Genomic DNA, 14,028 nt, shown 5'->3' with positions numbered 1-14,028 from the left:
GAGAAATAAAGTGTTGCTTTTTAAAGTCTCAGTGTGCTACAGTGTACAATTCCAGAGATGCACTTGTAACGTGTGCACGTTTCTCATGAAAACTCAGAGGCCATAAATGAGGGAAAGTTCACAGTGGGGATGTAGTGGGGATGTGGTGTCTGTCCATCTCTCTCCCTTTCTTTCATCCAGCTACTGGCTACCTTGCCCAAGCATAGAGCAATGGAGGTATCTAACAAAGTGGCTTCATTTTTCAGGGTACGCTTCAGCCCTTTTCACAGTACACTAGTCTGCTCCATCCCACAGTTTGGGAATTACTACCATGGTCAGTTTCCCTAATTTGCAATGTCGTGCTAAGGCTATATACACAATAAGGTCTTCCATAAGGTAGAGCTGTGAACCTAAAAACAAAGGGTACTTCCATCCAAGACTTTTATTATGCAATCTTTTCAATACTTTTCAATTTGTACAGCCTGAGGATGTGGACAGGATCCTGGGAGAGGTGAGAGCCACCACGTGTATTCTAAATCCTTGCCCTTCCTGGCTCATTAAAGCAGCCAGAGGTGGACTGGCCATGTGGGTAAGGGGAGTGGTTAATGTCTCCCTTAGGCAAGGCAGAGTTCCAGCCTGCTTGAAGGAGGCAGTGGTGAGACCTTGGTTAAAAAAGCCCTCCCTGAACCCCACCACATTGGATAATTATCAGCCAGTCTCCAATATTCCATTTCTGGGCAGGATATTGGAGCGTGCGGTAGCCTCCCAACTCCAGGGATTTCTGGATGAGACAGATTATCTAGATCCATTTCAATCTGGCTTCAACCCCGGTTATGGGACAGAAACAGCTTTGGTCGCCTTGGTGCATGACCTACGCCGGAAACTAGATAGGGGGAGTGTGTCCCTGTTGGTTCTGATGGACCTCTCAGCAGCTTTCAATACCATTGATCATGGTATCCTTATGGGCCGCCTCGCTGAGATTGGTCGTGGAGGCACTGTTTTGCAGTAGCTCCATTCTTCCTTGGAGGGGCAAACCCAGAAGGTGGTGCTGGGGGACTCCTGTTCGACTCCCTGGCCATTGGCTTGTGGAGTCCCTCAGGGTTCTGTTTTGTCCCCCTTGCTATTTAACATATACATGAAACCACTTGGAGAGGTTGTCGGGAGTTTAGGGGTTCGGTGCCACCAGTACGCTGATGACACCCAGCTCTACTTTTCCTTTCCATCTAATTCCAAGGAAGCTGTTGGGGTGCTGAACCGGTGTCTGTCAGCAGTAATGGACTGGATGAGGGCAAACAAATTGAAGCTTAATCCAGACCAGACAGAGGCGCTCCTGGTCAGTCAAAAGATAGATCAGGGAATAGGGATACAGCTTGTGCTAGATGTGGTTACACTCCCCCTGAAGACACAGGTTCGCAGCTTGGGTGTACTTCTGGATTCAGCCCTGAGCCTGGATGCCCAGATTTCAGTGGTGGCCAGGAGTGCATTTGCACGGTTAAAGCTAATGTGCCAGCTGCGCCCGTTCCTTGAGATGCCTGACTTGGCCACAGTAACACATGCCTTAGTTACATCCCATTTGGATTACTGTAGCGCACTGTATGTGGGGCTGCCTCAGAAGAGTGTTCGGAAACTTCAGCTGGTCCAAAGAGCTGCTGCCAGACTGCTGACTGGGGCTGGTTACAGGGAGCATACAACTCCTCTGTTAAAACAGCTTCACTGGCTCCCAGTCTCTTTCCGCGCACAATTCAAAGTGCTGGTCATGACCTATAAAGCTCTGTATGGATTGGGTCCAGGTTATCTGAAAGACCGTATTCCCCCCATGAGCCTACTCGTGCCCTGAGATCTTCAGGGGAAGCCCTTCTCGTTGCCCGCCACCATCACAGGCACACCTGGTGGGAATGCGGGAGAGGGCCTTCTCGGTGGCTGCCCCAAGGCTCTGGAACTCCCTTCCCAGGGAGGCGAGAGTAGCACCCTCCTTGATGTGCTTTCGTGGGCATGTAAAAACTTTTTTGTTCCAGCAGGTCTTTGGGGATAACTAGTCTGGACCTGTGAAAATATGACGGATGGATACTATTTTTCTCGTTGTCTTTTAATGTTTTGATATTTTTACAATTTTAATATTGATGATTTAATTATATTTTAACTTTTGTACACTTGTATTTCTATTTCTAGGTTTTAATTATATAAGTTTTAATGTTGTAAAGCCGCATTGAGTCCCAGTATTGGGAAAAAGGCGGGAGGGAGGGAGGGAGGGAGGGAGGGAGAGAGAGAAATAAATCACCATCATCATCATCCTGCCTCATTCACAGAATTTTATGGGGGAATCCAGACAATGTCATCTTCCACTTGTAACTCTCCCATGTTTTCCCACTGCTGCTTCCATCTTCTTTCTTACCAGGAAAAGTCCGTTAAGGAAGAAAAGATAGAATAGTTGCACAATGCCTTTTGAGTGTTAGCAACAGGAGCCCTCCATCTGGAAACACACGAAGTTCAAGTGAATTTCATACAGTAGCGCATCTGCTTCTGAATCCTAATTGTATACTTGGACATATTGTATTCTCTCCTGCCTTTTCATTGTAATGAATGACTAATGACTGTGTTCTTTGCTTTACAGGTTTAAAAGAATCAGTAGGAGCATCTGTAGGACAGTGGGTGTATGTCAGTGATACCCATGTACAAGTGGTTCCAGAATCAAGAGTATTAAATTCACAAGCTTACTTGCTTTTCTATGAAAGAATGCTGTAATTATAATCAATACTGAAAACATGAAAATGATAACTGTTATTTAAGCGTATTCAAGCGCATCAGAAAATTACAGTACACCTAAATGTTGTGCCTTTATCTTCTCTCTAATATAAAATTTACCATGATTTCTTACTCTAAAAACCATGGCTTGGATCTAGAAAAGCCTGTGCATGCACAAAGCACTTTCATGCCCACACAGGTATAGTAGCCAACTCTTTTGTCTGGCAGCCACCCATCTTGCCACAGAGGGTGTTGCTTCAGTAGGTCCCTGAGTTCTGGGTGCTTTTCTGAAGAGTGTGTAGGGTTGCCATCAGAAGGGAGGAACTGAATTTCATGTTTCTCTGAATCGAAGCCCAGATGTTCATTATTTGAATCCCCCCCAATCATTTGAAATAATGCACTCTGAAACTGAATTTTGACATTTCATTGTGGGTCAGCAATATCAACATGCTTTTTAAAAACATTCATTGGGGAAATTATCTTAGCGAGATGAGTAGTGCCTGAATTTTCCTTAATGCAAGTTTACTAGCTCATAACCATGGTTGGGTAGCATATTTGGCACTTGAATTTTCTTGAAAGTACTGCTGTATGGTAAGTTACAAACTCAACAAATGGGAAGAAGCTACTTCAAGAAACAAAGTGGTGCTTAGACAATGCTAAGATATACTACTATGAAACAATATGTTCAAAACAGGCATATAGCACTGATATCCCAGAACTGATCCACTTCAGAATGTATGTGGGTTTTACATATTTAAATATGCTTCCAAATCAAACTTTGCTATTTGTGGAAACTTTAGCTCAGGGTGGGCAACTTATGGCCTTTCAGATGTTGTGGACTACAACTCCCATGATCCCTCAGCATTGGCTGTGCTGGCTAGGACTGATGGGAGTTGCAGGCCAGAATGTCTGGAGGGCCACAAGTTGCCCATCCCTGCTTTAGCTCATCAGGGAGCAACCTAGAATTCTTCCTGATGTGTTCCATTTTCACGTTCATGGAGTTCTTGGCTTGGCGGTGTATTCAAACATGCGAACTCTCTTACCTGCATTCTGAAGATGGTACAAGCCTTGGAGGATTATACTGCATACTTCTTCAAATCAATGCACGGTTTCTACTAGTACATGATATTCACTGCCATTTATGGAATGCATTTGCAGAGCTAATCTCAAATGTGCAAGTATACTTCACACCCAATGTTTGGGGATGAGGTACTAGATACCTTCAAATAATTCTACATTTTCATAAAGAACTCAAACTTTGTATAGTTTCTGTGATTTATGCAATATAAATTGCCTATTGTACTTGAACACTTTTGTATTAAAAATAGGAGTGGGGGTTGTACAAGTGGCTGTAAGCAATGTCTTACAAAGAATCAGGTCTGCTTCTTCATTTGTATTCTCAATATATACAATTATGTATACAGTACAGAATAGTTAGGCTAGCTTCCCATGTGCAATGTGGCGTTTGACTTTAAAAAACAGGCACCGTGCCACATGCGAAGCTGCTTTCTAAGGTGCTGCTGTTCAGGGCAGGGAGGATCAAAGGCTCCACTTTGCACTGAAGCCATTATACTCGAAGGGGCTCTTCGAATTGCAACCACTGGGTTATATAGAGAGATAAGCACCCTGAAGGGGGCTGGTGGAAGTGGACTTTTGTTCCTCTCTCTCAGCAGCCCCCCAACCCCTCAAAGCCTCTCCCAAGGGTCCAGACACCAATGGTGTTGTGGTAAATTTTGAAGTGCAAGCAGTCATAATGACATAGCCATGCCCCAAAGAAGAGTAAAACATGCAGGCAGCTGTTTGATCTATATGTGTGTGTGTGTGTGTGTGTGTGCACGCGCGCACGTGGATTATGTGTGTGCAAGCATTACACAAGTGAATTACACATGCACATGTATATACACACCCAAAGAGCAGCAGTACATAGCATAATATCCAGTTGATCAGCCGACAGTCATAGAATAGTGAGCTAGCAATGGGCAGTTTAGTGGTTAGCATGTTGGACTTTGGGCAGAGAGGCCTGAGAAAGGGAAAGAGAGGGATACAACATCTCCCCAAACAGCATAAGACCACCAGCTCAAGTTTTTCCAGGGGCTTCTCTTCCCAGCACCAGGGAGAAACATTTGATCTCAAAGCCAACCAATCAGTTCTAGACAGGTTTACCTCCATCTGGAGTAGGTCTATTGTAAAGTTAATGGGTCTTAATTGCCCTTTAAGTCACCCCAAAATACTTTGTATTACAACAGGGATAGCTCACAATAATATATTGTCACTGGGATTATCAATTTTTCTGTAGCTATTGTGAGAATTGCAGCTAAGCTCAGAGTGAACAGAGAACTCTGGGGTGGTCGTAGCAGATGACATCATCGTCCCTGGCAATCAAAACATCCCAGCGCTTTGACCCTGTGAGCCCTGGCTCCACTACACCACTGCCAGGGCCCCTGTTGAATGGGGTGTGTTGGGATGCAGGGGGAAGGGGAAGATCCCTGAAAATTGGGCAGAAGCAAGTTCTACAAATGGGAGTATGGAAGGTGGCTCTGCTTGATTTTCCCTCCAGACCATCTTGCCACAGCCAACCCAATTGAATAGGGTTGCTGGACCACCAGGAGAGCCAGGGTGGGGTGGGGATTTCGTTTCTGCCATGCAGCTCATTGTGAACTGCTGGTTGTAATAATAGACCTCTTTTTTGTTTTTCTTTAAAATGGATATGAAGGGAGAGGTGTGTGTGTGTACATCCATCCGTGTGTAGATTCTGGGTACAATACACCAGGATGTGCTGGAATTGGTACACGTGTGAAAATGATCAGTCACTTAAATTGATTACTTTGATTTACTTTAGTTTTATTTTTAAATTATCAGTTTAAGTGCTTAGAAAAATGGACACTTGGTGCTCTAGGGAATGGTTTTGGGGGTTGGGCCTCATGGGTCCAGGTATAGCAACATCCCTGCTAATTGATATTAAGCCATAATACCAGCAATGGAGACAAAACTATCAAGAGATTTGTGACCTGTACTAATCCATGATGATCCAAACCTACAGTGCAATCCTATATGTCTACTCAGAAGTAAGCCCCATTAAGTTCATTGGGCTTACTCCTAGGTAAGTGAGTACAGGATCGCAGCAGAAATCTGATAATTTAAAAACAAGATACAAGCCAAGTAATCAATTTAAGTGACCATTTTCACATGTGTACCAATTCCAGCAGGTTCATTACTCACTAATGTATATTACAGCAATGCACATTACTCAATAGTACATTTCATATACAATTTCAAAATGGGCAGCCTGGTTAGTCTGTTGCAGCAAAAACAACAAAGAGTCTTGTGGCACCTTAAAGATGAACACATTTATTCTGGCATAAACTTTCTTGAATACTGTCCACTGCATTTGATGAAGTGGATAGCGTCCATGAAAGCTTATGCCAGAATAAATTTGTTAGTCTTTAAGATGTCACAAGACTCCTTGTTGTTCACGTACAACAATAGTGGCTCATCATTGTGGGTGATTATTTTAGGATTCTCCTTTCCAGCATTTTGGGGGTAAGACCTGAAGACCCCAGTGCATATATGGGGTTTTCATCCATTTCAATAGTGGGGACGATTCCGTGCACACAAAGGGAGTTACACAGAGCTTCTCATACCCATTAGTACAGGAGGTATACACCTGTATACACATGGCACTGGAATGGGATTAATGTTTTGGTTTGTACATCAGAGAGATGATTTCATTGGATTTCAACAGCGACTTGCTAAGGAACAGCCTAAAATAAAAGTACTTTCCCCCAAATTATGGAGAAAACCATTCACACAATCCAACTAAAGTTAAATCCCATCAATTCAAAGGAGAGAGTGAATTACATTCTTTAATCACACATTGAAATCAGTAGGATTTAAAGGTGCTTCACTTTGCCTGGATCATAGCCTAAGATACTAAATGGACAGTATATATGTCCTGTTTCTCTAGTACTGCCCAATGAGACAACTACTGGATGGAGCTATCATAGTGAGTATGTAATTTTGTAATTTTGTGAGTATGTAATTTTGGAGGAGTAGTCTTTTTTCTTGTCTCCTTTGACATTTCCTTGTACTTCTGAGAATCCCACCTCTCCCATCTTTAAATTCAGCCCTGTTACTAGAATTCTCTGCACCAACACCACACACATCATCCCTCCCCTTTCAAAAAATGGCCATTTTATCTCACTCTCCCTTACTTGCTTTCTCAGCAGATTCAGCATTTTCACAAATGGCTCCCAGTCTTTGGACTTATTTCTCTCTCTAATATGCCTACAATAGTGTGGTTCAGTCTATAGTGATTCCATCTCTGTAAAACACATTGGCAACTGAACAACTCAAGTAGCACTATCTTCTGTCTTGATCTTGGAACTGCATACCTTAAAATCTCATATTATTGGGGCAAAGGCTACAAAGTGAGTATCTGGACAGTACTTCCCAAAGTAGGAGCATTAGCAACAATTGCTAAGACGGTGTTTTAAGTACTTGGGAAGGAGGGAGGTGAAAAGTAGCCTAGATGTAGTCTCCATGCCTAATAGGTGACCAGTGCTGTGTGGACACTCCCAATGCAGCTAAGGCAGCCTTCCCTTACCTGGTGCCCTCCAGATGTCTTGGACTAGCACTCCCACCATCACTGGCCATTGGTCATGCTAGCTGGGGCTGATGGAAGTTGCATGCCAACAAAATCTGGAGAGCTCCAGGTTGGGGAAGACCGATACTCATGTGTACAACCTTGGTTGCTGAATGCAGAGATGTTATGTGAATTTCCCAGCCTAATGGGTTATTCTTGCTAGATTTGAGGTGCTTGGTTACTACCTTTAAGCAGCTTGGGACCTTGATATTTGAGGGTGTTCCTCCCCCTATATATGCCTGTCCAAGGATTGAGATCTGTTGGAGGAGCCCTCCTCTGCATCCCACCAGTGTGAGACATACACCATGGTGAGATGTGGGAGAGAGCTTTTTCTGCTGTGGCATCCCGGTTGTGGAATGCCCTCCCCTTGGAGGCCCGATTGGCACACACACTGGTTTCATTTCTGTGCCAAGTTAAAACATGGCTTTTTACCAAGCCTTTGAGGGCTAATTGGATTCCCTGAGTTTGCACACTGTTTCAACTGTTTTATTGTTTCTAGATTTTTAAATTGGTATTAGCTAGTTTAATGATTTAATATGGTTTTAGCTATTTAAATTTATTGTTTTACACTGTTTAAATTGATTTTATCTGTACATTGTCCTGAGATCCTAATGATATAGGGCGGTATACAAATGTTTTAAATAAATAAATAAAATGGTAGCCTAGAAAACAGATGTCCCTTTTTACTAAAATGGCTTTTCTGAAAAGTAATTCTTGATTTGTGGCTGTGACTTGTAAAAAAACACACATTGGCCTGTCAATATCATAGGGACATGCTCAAATCCAATTATTTAGTTTTTAAGGCTTTTCTTTTTTATTTAAAGAGGTAACCGGTTTGTAGTTACATGTCTAAATTCGACTCCATTTGTAACAAAACAAATATTTAGCTTTTTCCCTGCACTTTTGACATATGAAAGCCACACTATGGGACTTTGTGAGGCAGATGATACAAAAAGAGCTTTAGAATGCACTAAGAAAAAAATATTTTCTATTGTATTTCAGTGCTAGTAAACTTGGATTATATCTGATAAGATAATATGTAGGCAGATGATAAATGATATAAAGGATTGCAAATAATTATTCATTGCATAATGATTAACAAAGAAAAATGCAAGCAGTATTTACTTTGTATGTGCAATAGATGAACCTATTACTCTATTTTTAAATATAGTATGTATGAAATGTATAGAAAATTTTCCATAGGAAAATGTACTTATTAGAATTGCAACAACCTATGAAAAGGACTGCTAAGTGTATTTCATTGTGGATACAAATACAAAACATGCTATTTTTTATTTTCAGAATAAAGTATCAAGTCATTGCACACGTTTAGGAAAGTGTTCTGTTTTCATTTATTTGAAAGGGTAATGCAAGATAAATATTTCATTGAAATTTTGTTAAGTTCTGGTTTATGAATTGTTCTTTGTCCAGGCTAAATTCATTATATATATGGTATCCTAGTTTAGGATGAGGATCCTAAGCACCCTTATCGCCCTAACATGCCCTGAAAATACACAGCCCTTAATTCTTTCCTGTTGTGTTCAATGGATGGAAAAAGGCAAGGACAAAACAGACGGAAAACAAAACAGACACCCTCCCGCCCCGCTTTGGATGTGACAGTTGCTCCATCACAGAATCTCACCATCATAGGATTGCTCTGCCTGTCTTGCTAAAGAAGAATCAGTATGGCTTCAGCAAAGGAAGTCCTGCCTCATCTTGAGAGTCCTCTGAGAACGCAATTTTAGGTTGCATCAATAAAAGTATAGCTTAAAAGTTATACCCTTCCTATTCTCTGGTATACATTATATCTGAGCTTCTTTTACAGCATTTTAAATAGCCTGAAAGTGTCCCATATAATTTGATACTCCAGACTTTCCCTTTTAGCTAATCTCTTCCTTTTGGCTTTGGTTGTATTAGTGCACTAAACGTGTGGGGTTTCTCTTAGAACACAGTTGGGCAGCTTCAGCTGTAATATGCAGATACGGTCTGGAAAGAGTATCACTGTGGACACGACTGTGAGCAAGGATCTGGGTGATAAGTAAATAGGAATAGGTTAGGTAATTCCTCAACTGATTTTGATGGCGGATGATCATTAAAATGATACATTATGTTTTTATACACTTTCATATATGGACTAAGATTTTAGTGTGTGGGATCATGTTACTTGCCAATTTCAAAATCACCCGTTTGAGCAAGGCCTTGGGGACTTGATATTTTGTTTTACATTTGTGAAGTATTTTTAAATGGCACTATATTTCTTCCTCTGAAATAAGTGGAAGCATAGACAACAGAAATGTCTGTGGATGTAGAGGACTAAGCAAGGAGGATTAGAGCTGTGTGCAAATGGACTCTTGAAATTCTACATCCTATTTGTGGGCAGAGAAACTGGGAGATTAAGAGGGAAGACGCTATGCGCAAATAACACCAAAAGAAAAAATCCAAAAGTGCCACTGAGTATGGACTGTAATAGTTATTTATTTGTTGTGCAGATCTCTAAATTACTCATGGACTATAGAAATTTTTTTGTTTTAAGCAGATCACTAAAATGCTCAATGCATTTCAAGACTACAGAAGCAGAAACAGGCTTATCTAAGAGATCAGTTGCTCCTGAGGAAGCGACATAGTCTCAAAACGCGTTGAGCATTTTTGTGATCTGCCTAAAAAATAAATAATTTTTATATAATCCATGAGTATTTTAGAGATCTGCACAACAAATAAATAATTATTACAGTCTATACTCCGTGGCGCTTTGGATTTTTTCCTTTTTGGTGTTTTTTTCAGAGAAACTGGGAGGACATTTTCATCAAATTTCTCCAGGAGAAATTCTCAACAGTTTCTCACAGGTAGGGCTCACCTTTGGCCGGGTTGTAGCATAACTTCTTTTTTCATAAGGGTTTTTGGCTTCTTTGTGTTGGCAGGCTGGCCCCCATTTTGCATCCACCACAATGCAGGTGTGAGGGAGGCAGTGCGAGGTCCTGCTCTAGGGAAGAGGTTGAACTAGTGCTGAGCCCAAATCTATCCATTTCCTAAAAGTTTTCTTCCCCCTTACCAGTTCTTCTACGTAGTCACATACATATCTTGCAGAGAACTGTGCTAGTCTGTTGCAAAAACAACGATGAGTCTTCAGGCGCTTTGAAGGGAAACGCATTTATTTTGGCATAAGTTTTTGTGGACTTGAGCCCACTTCATCAGGTGTCTTTCTAAAGCAAAAAAGATGTGAGAGAAAGACTAAAATAGGATAGGAGAGCCATGGAGCTATGCAGCTGATCCTATGTATGTTTACTCAGAAATAAATTCTACTGGGATTTAATGGAACCTACTCCTAGACAAGAATCGCTAGGTAAAGCCAAATGTGTGGATTCCATCTAGGTATGAAGGAAATCTCTTCCCCCCTGTCGTGTCACAGGTGCCAGCCTTGACAGTGTTTAGGTACCTGCTGAAAACTTATCTTTATACCTAGGTAATTGCTGATTTTAATACCTGGTTTGGTAGATTCTTAGCTTTTTAAAAAAATCTTTGTATTTAATCTTGTATTAATGCATTTTGTACAGCCCCCTGTGAGCAGATAACGAAGGGCGGGATGTGAATATTTAAAATAAATGTAGCTTCACCCAAATGCCATTTACTTAAAAGTAAGGATGCAATCCTGTGCACAATTATTAGGAAGTAAATTGTAGAAAAATCCAATGGGGCTGACTGGTAAGCAAACTCTCACAGAACTGCACTGTAGCAGAAATCAGAGTCAGAGAGACCACGGAGTGAAGGAAAAAGAGTTCTTTATTAACGAGCGGGCTTTATGGCTGGGATAACTCCCAAAGAGCCAGAAGCCCCGATTTACATCAGCAAATTGTATTTATAGATATTGTGACACCTAGGAAACGGCTCTTCCTCCCCCTCCCGTGTGGGGTTGCAGTCCTCAACATTTCCTCTCCTAGCACAATTTGTTTATAACCCAGGAAGTAGGTTATAGGGCATGATAAGCAAAGAACATGATACATATCACTATGACCTTAGCCTTGGTGACAAGTTAAGAGATCCCTGCGTCTCGTCAGCCTGCAACAATATATTCAAGGGAGAAAGAGCTCAGCAAGAACATGAAGCATGAGGCTACTTAGTCTGACCCTCTACATTGCTACTACAGCACGTCATTACAGTGGCTTTTATTTCTCAATGACTATTTAGGATTGTGGTTTAGGGACTTAGCCGCATTGACCCAGCAGGTTACTGACTTGTTATAGAATCGGATGCCTGCCTGCAGTCTATTACATTGCATACTTGCCAGGGAATAACGCTCCGTTCAACATAATGAAACTTACTTGCAGGTAAACATCCAGAGGAGCAATTTCCGGAGGCACCAGTAACGCCTCACGCCGAGGGCGCATGCGCCAAATCTCGCAGCCCCGCTTGGAGGCGGGTAAGCCGAGAGACGAGGAGGGCGCCCTGCCCCACCTAAAAATGGCGCCCTTAGAAGAAACTCTTATTTGAACCCTAAACAAAGATGGCGGCACCTGACGGCGTGAATGGCCCGCTATCAGACCGACAGCTACAGAAGAACCCATTCCACTCCCTGGCGTATTTTAGGGGGCATGTAGGCTCTGTGAAAAAGTAGATCTCGCCGTGCCGATATAAGCTGTTATTGCTTCAGGTCTCCTAGCGGCCAATTCCCTCCTCTCCTTACGGCAGGGGTAGGTAAGATAAGCAGATGATTTAGACTGCAAGTCCCATCAGCCCCACCCAACAGGGCCAAAGGTCAAGGCTACCGGGAATTACAGTCCAAACCATCTGGAGAGCCCCAGCTCGCCTCCCCAGGCGTTAAGGCGTCTTCAGTCACCGCGGCTTCCCGTACCAAAGATGGCGGACGGACTCAAAGGGCCAGGCCTCTTTCTCCGCCGGGTCTCAGTGACGTAGCTTATTGTTCCGGGTGAGTGCCAGCAGGCGCCATTTTGTGTGGTTCGCGAAAAGCCAACCGGGGAGACGGAGGCAGCCCCGAAGAGCTGCCAGTGCCACCGGTCGGCGGGGAAGGCGCCGGCGGGGGTGAGTAACGGCCCACGCAGCGGCCGCGGCCGAGAAGATGCGGAGGCCGGCCGAGGATTGGATCTCCTTTCGCATCGCCCCGTGGGCTCGGCGCTGTTGTCCGAGCAGCCGGCGCTGGCCGCGGCGAGGGGGGGAGGGGCCGCTGTTCGCGGCCGGAATAAAGAACGTGGAGGGGCCGCTCCGCCTCGCGGGTCGCTGAGCTTTTGCGACGGGCGCGTGTTGGCTGCTCGTAACCGAGGCAGGCAAAGCCTTTCCCCCGTAGATTCCCTCCCCCAATCCCTTTGTGCGCATGCGCGGTTGTCCTAGCAGGAGTACCGAATGGGCGGATTGAGATTGGGCCCGTTAGGAGCCCATAGTGCGCATGCGCCGGTGTCCTCGCCGCTGGGCTGGGTTGACACTTGGGGCAGCGGCGGGTGTTGCTGCCGCGACGGGGTCGGCAACGCACGTTGGGCTCTGAACTTGCACGCACACCTATAGAGGGGGTTACTGATAGTTGCTCAAATGGGGATGAATGTAGAGTGCTTTTCAGTGTGATATTTTTGTATTGCTCACACGTGACATTGTAAAACAACTCTGATTTATATTACATGTATTTCTAGCCCAAAAAGTTTGTTATGGTAACTCTTGCAGTATGTGAACTTTGATATTTTTGCAGCTTGATGTAACGTATACTTAGAAGTAAGCTCTACTCAGTTTAATGGGGCTTATTCCTAAGTACACATGCACAGGAAGGCAACCCTGATCAAATAGATAGCACCACTAAATTCTAGTGTGTTGTGTGTGGGAGGGGGGCAGACAGCAGAGAGAGCTGTTGTCTTCATGACATTGCTACCGACTTCTCCAGAAGCATCAGGTCCACTGCTGTGGGAAGAAGGATGCTGGATTAAATGGACCTCTGGTCTGCTCCAACAGGTCTGCTCCTATATGCAGTTAGATTTTAGTTTCCAAATGGACAGTGGCATTCTGCCTGTCAGTAGCATCTCATTGAAGGCTGGCCCATTGCAGCTTACAAAATCTCAGTACTTAGCTGCTGTATAAAATAGTGCTTTTGTTTTTTTATCTCCTGATAAATAAATGATGATAAGACTAAACACTATTGCTGCAAGTTGTGCATAAATGATTTGATTTGATCAGCGTGTTCAGTTTTTTCCTAGTAAAATTGTAAGAACCTATGGCTGTATGCAATAAAATTGACTGACTGAATTCTAATGAATTACATTGGATTGGCTGTAATTTATTCAAGCTGTGAATAAATAAAACCACACCTGTGGTTTGAGTATTTTTCTTACAGGTTATAGATGACTCACACTGGTTTGTGTGGCCAGGTAGGCGGTTTGAGGACTAGTAAGCTTTGTGGATTTATTTGCAAGGATGTTGTTTTTGCTGTAAACAAATGTGATCAGATCCTTTGTATCCCAGGGACACTCAAGGCATGATTATGATCATTCTGAAATGTAATTGTCATTTTCGTGCATTGTTTCCAAGTTTCCTTCTCTTTTTTTAGATAAGTGCTTAGCAGAACAATTCCTAGCAGAGATGCATTGATCAGGTTGGTGGGGTGGGTAGGGGCTATTTCTGTAACTCTCTGTTCCTAAGCTGATTCAAAGGTGCTTTGATTAGTTTCATAAGTG

The 14,028-nt window shown here is 43.1% G+C and overlaps 2 protein-coding genes across 8 annotated transcripts in view; both read left to right on the top strand.

Annotated features, from left to right (window-relative positions):
- USP45 (ubiquitin specific peptidase 45) overlaps positions 1 to 8,694 on the top strand; it is an 81,040-nt gene extending 72,346 nt beyond the window's left edge. For 3 of the 7 annotated variants that reach the window (XM_084827170.1, XM_084827174.1, XM_084827173.1), the window contains one exon: positions 2,591 to 4,027. In XM_084827170.1, coding sequence (XP_084683296.1) covers positions 2,591 to 2,721 — 131 coding nt within the window. In that variant the 3' untranslated portion in view covers positions 2,722 to 4,027. Of the gene's footprint in view, positions 1 to 2,590 lie in introns of all 7 variants that reach the window. The other 4 variants (XR_014786634.1, XR_014786635.1, XM_084827168.1 and 1 more) reach the window with 4 other exon arrangements.
- A 3,618-nt stretch (positions 8,695 to 12,312) lies between these two features.
- PNISR (PNN interacting serine and arginine rich protein) overlaps positions 12,313 to 14,028 on the top strand; it is a 29,391-nt gene continuing 27,675 nt past the window's right edge. Inside the window, exon 1 of the mRNA XM_084827167.1 lies at positions 12,313 to 12,397. The gene's annotated coding sequence lies outside the window, so the exon portion shown is untranslated. The remainder of the gene's footprint in view (positions 12,398 to 14,028) is intronic.

Source organism: Heloderma suspectum, chromosome 1 (genome assembly GCF_057233095.1).
Source record: "Heloderma suspectum isolate Gila_16-S chromosome 1, 16-S_ref, whole genome shotgun sequence".
Lineage (NCBI taxonomy): Eukaryota > Metazoa > Chordata > Lepidosauria > Squamata > Helodermatidae > Heloderma > Heloderma suspectum.
This window is presented reverse-complemented; position numbering and strand designations above follow the sequence as displayed.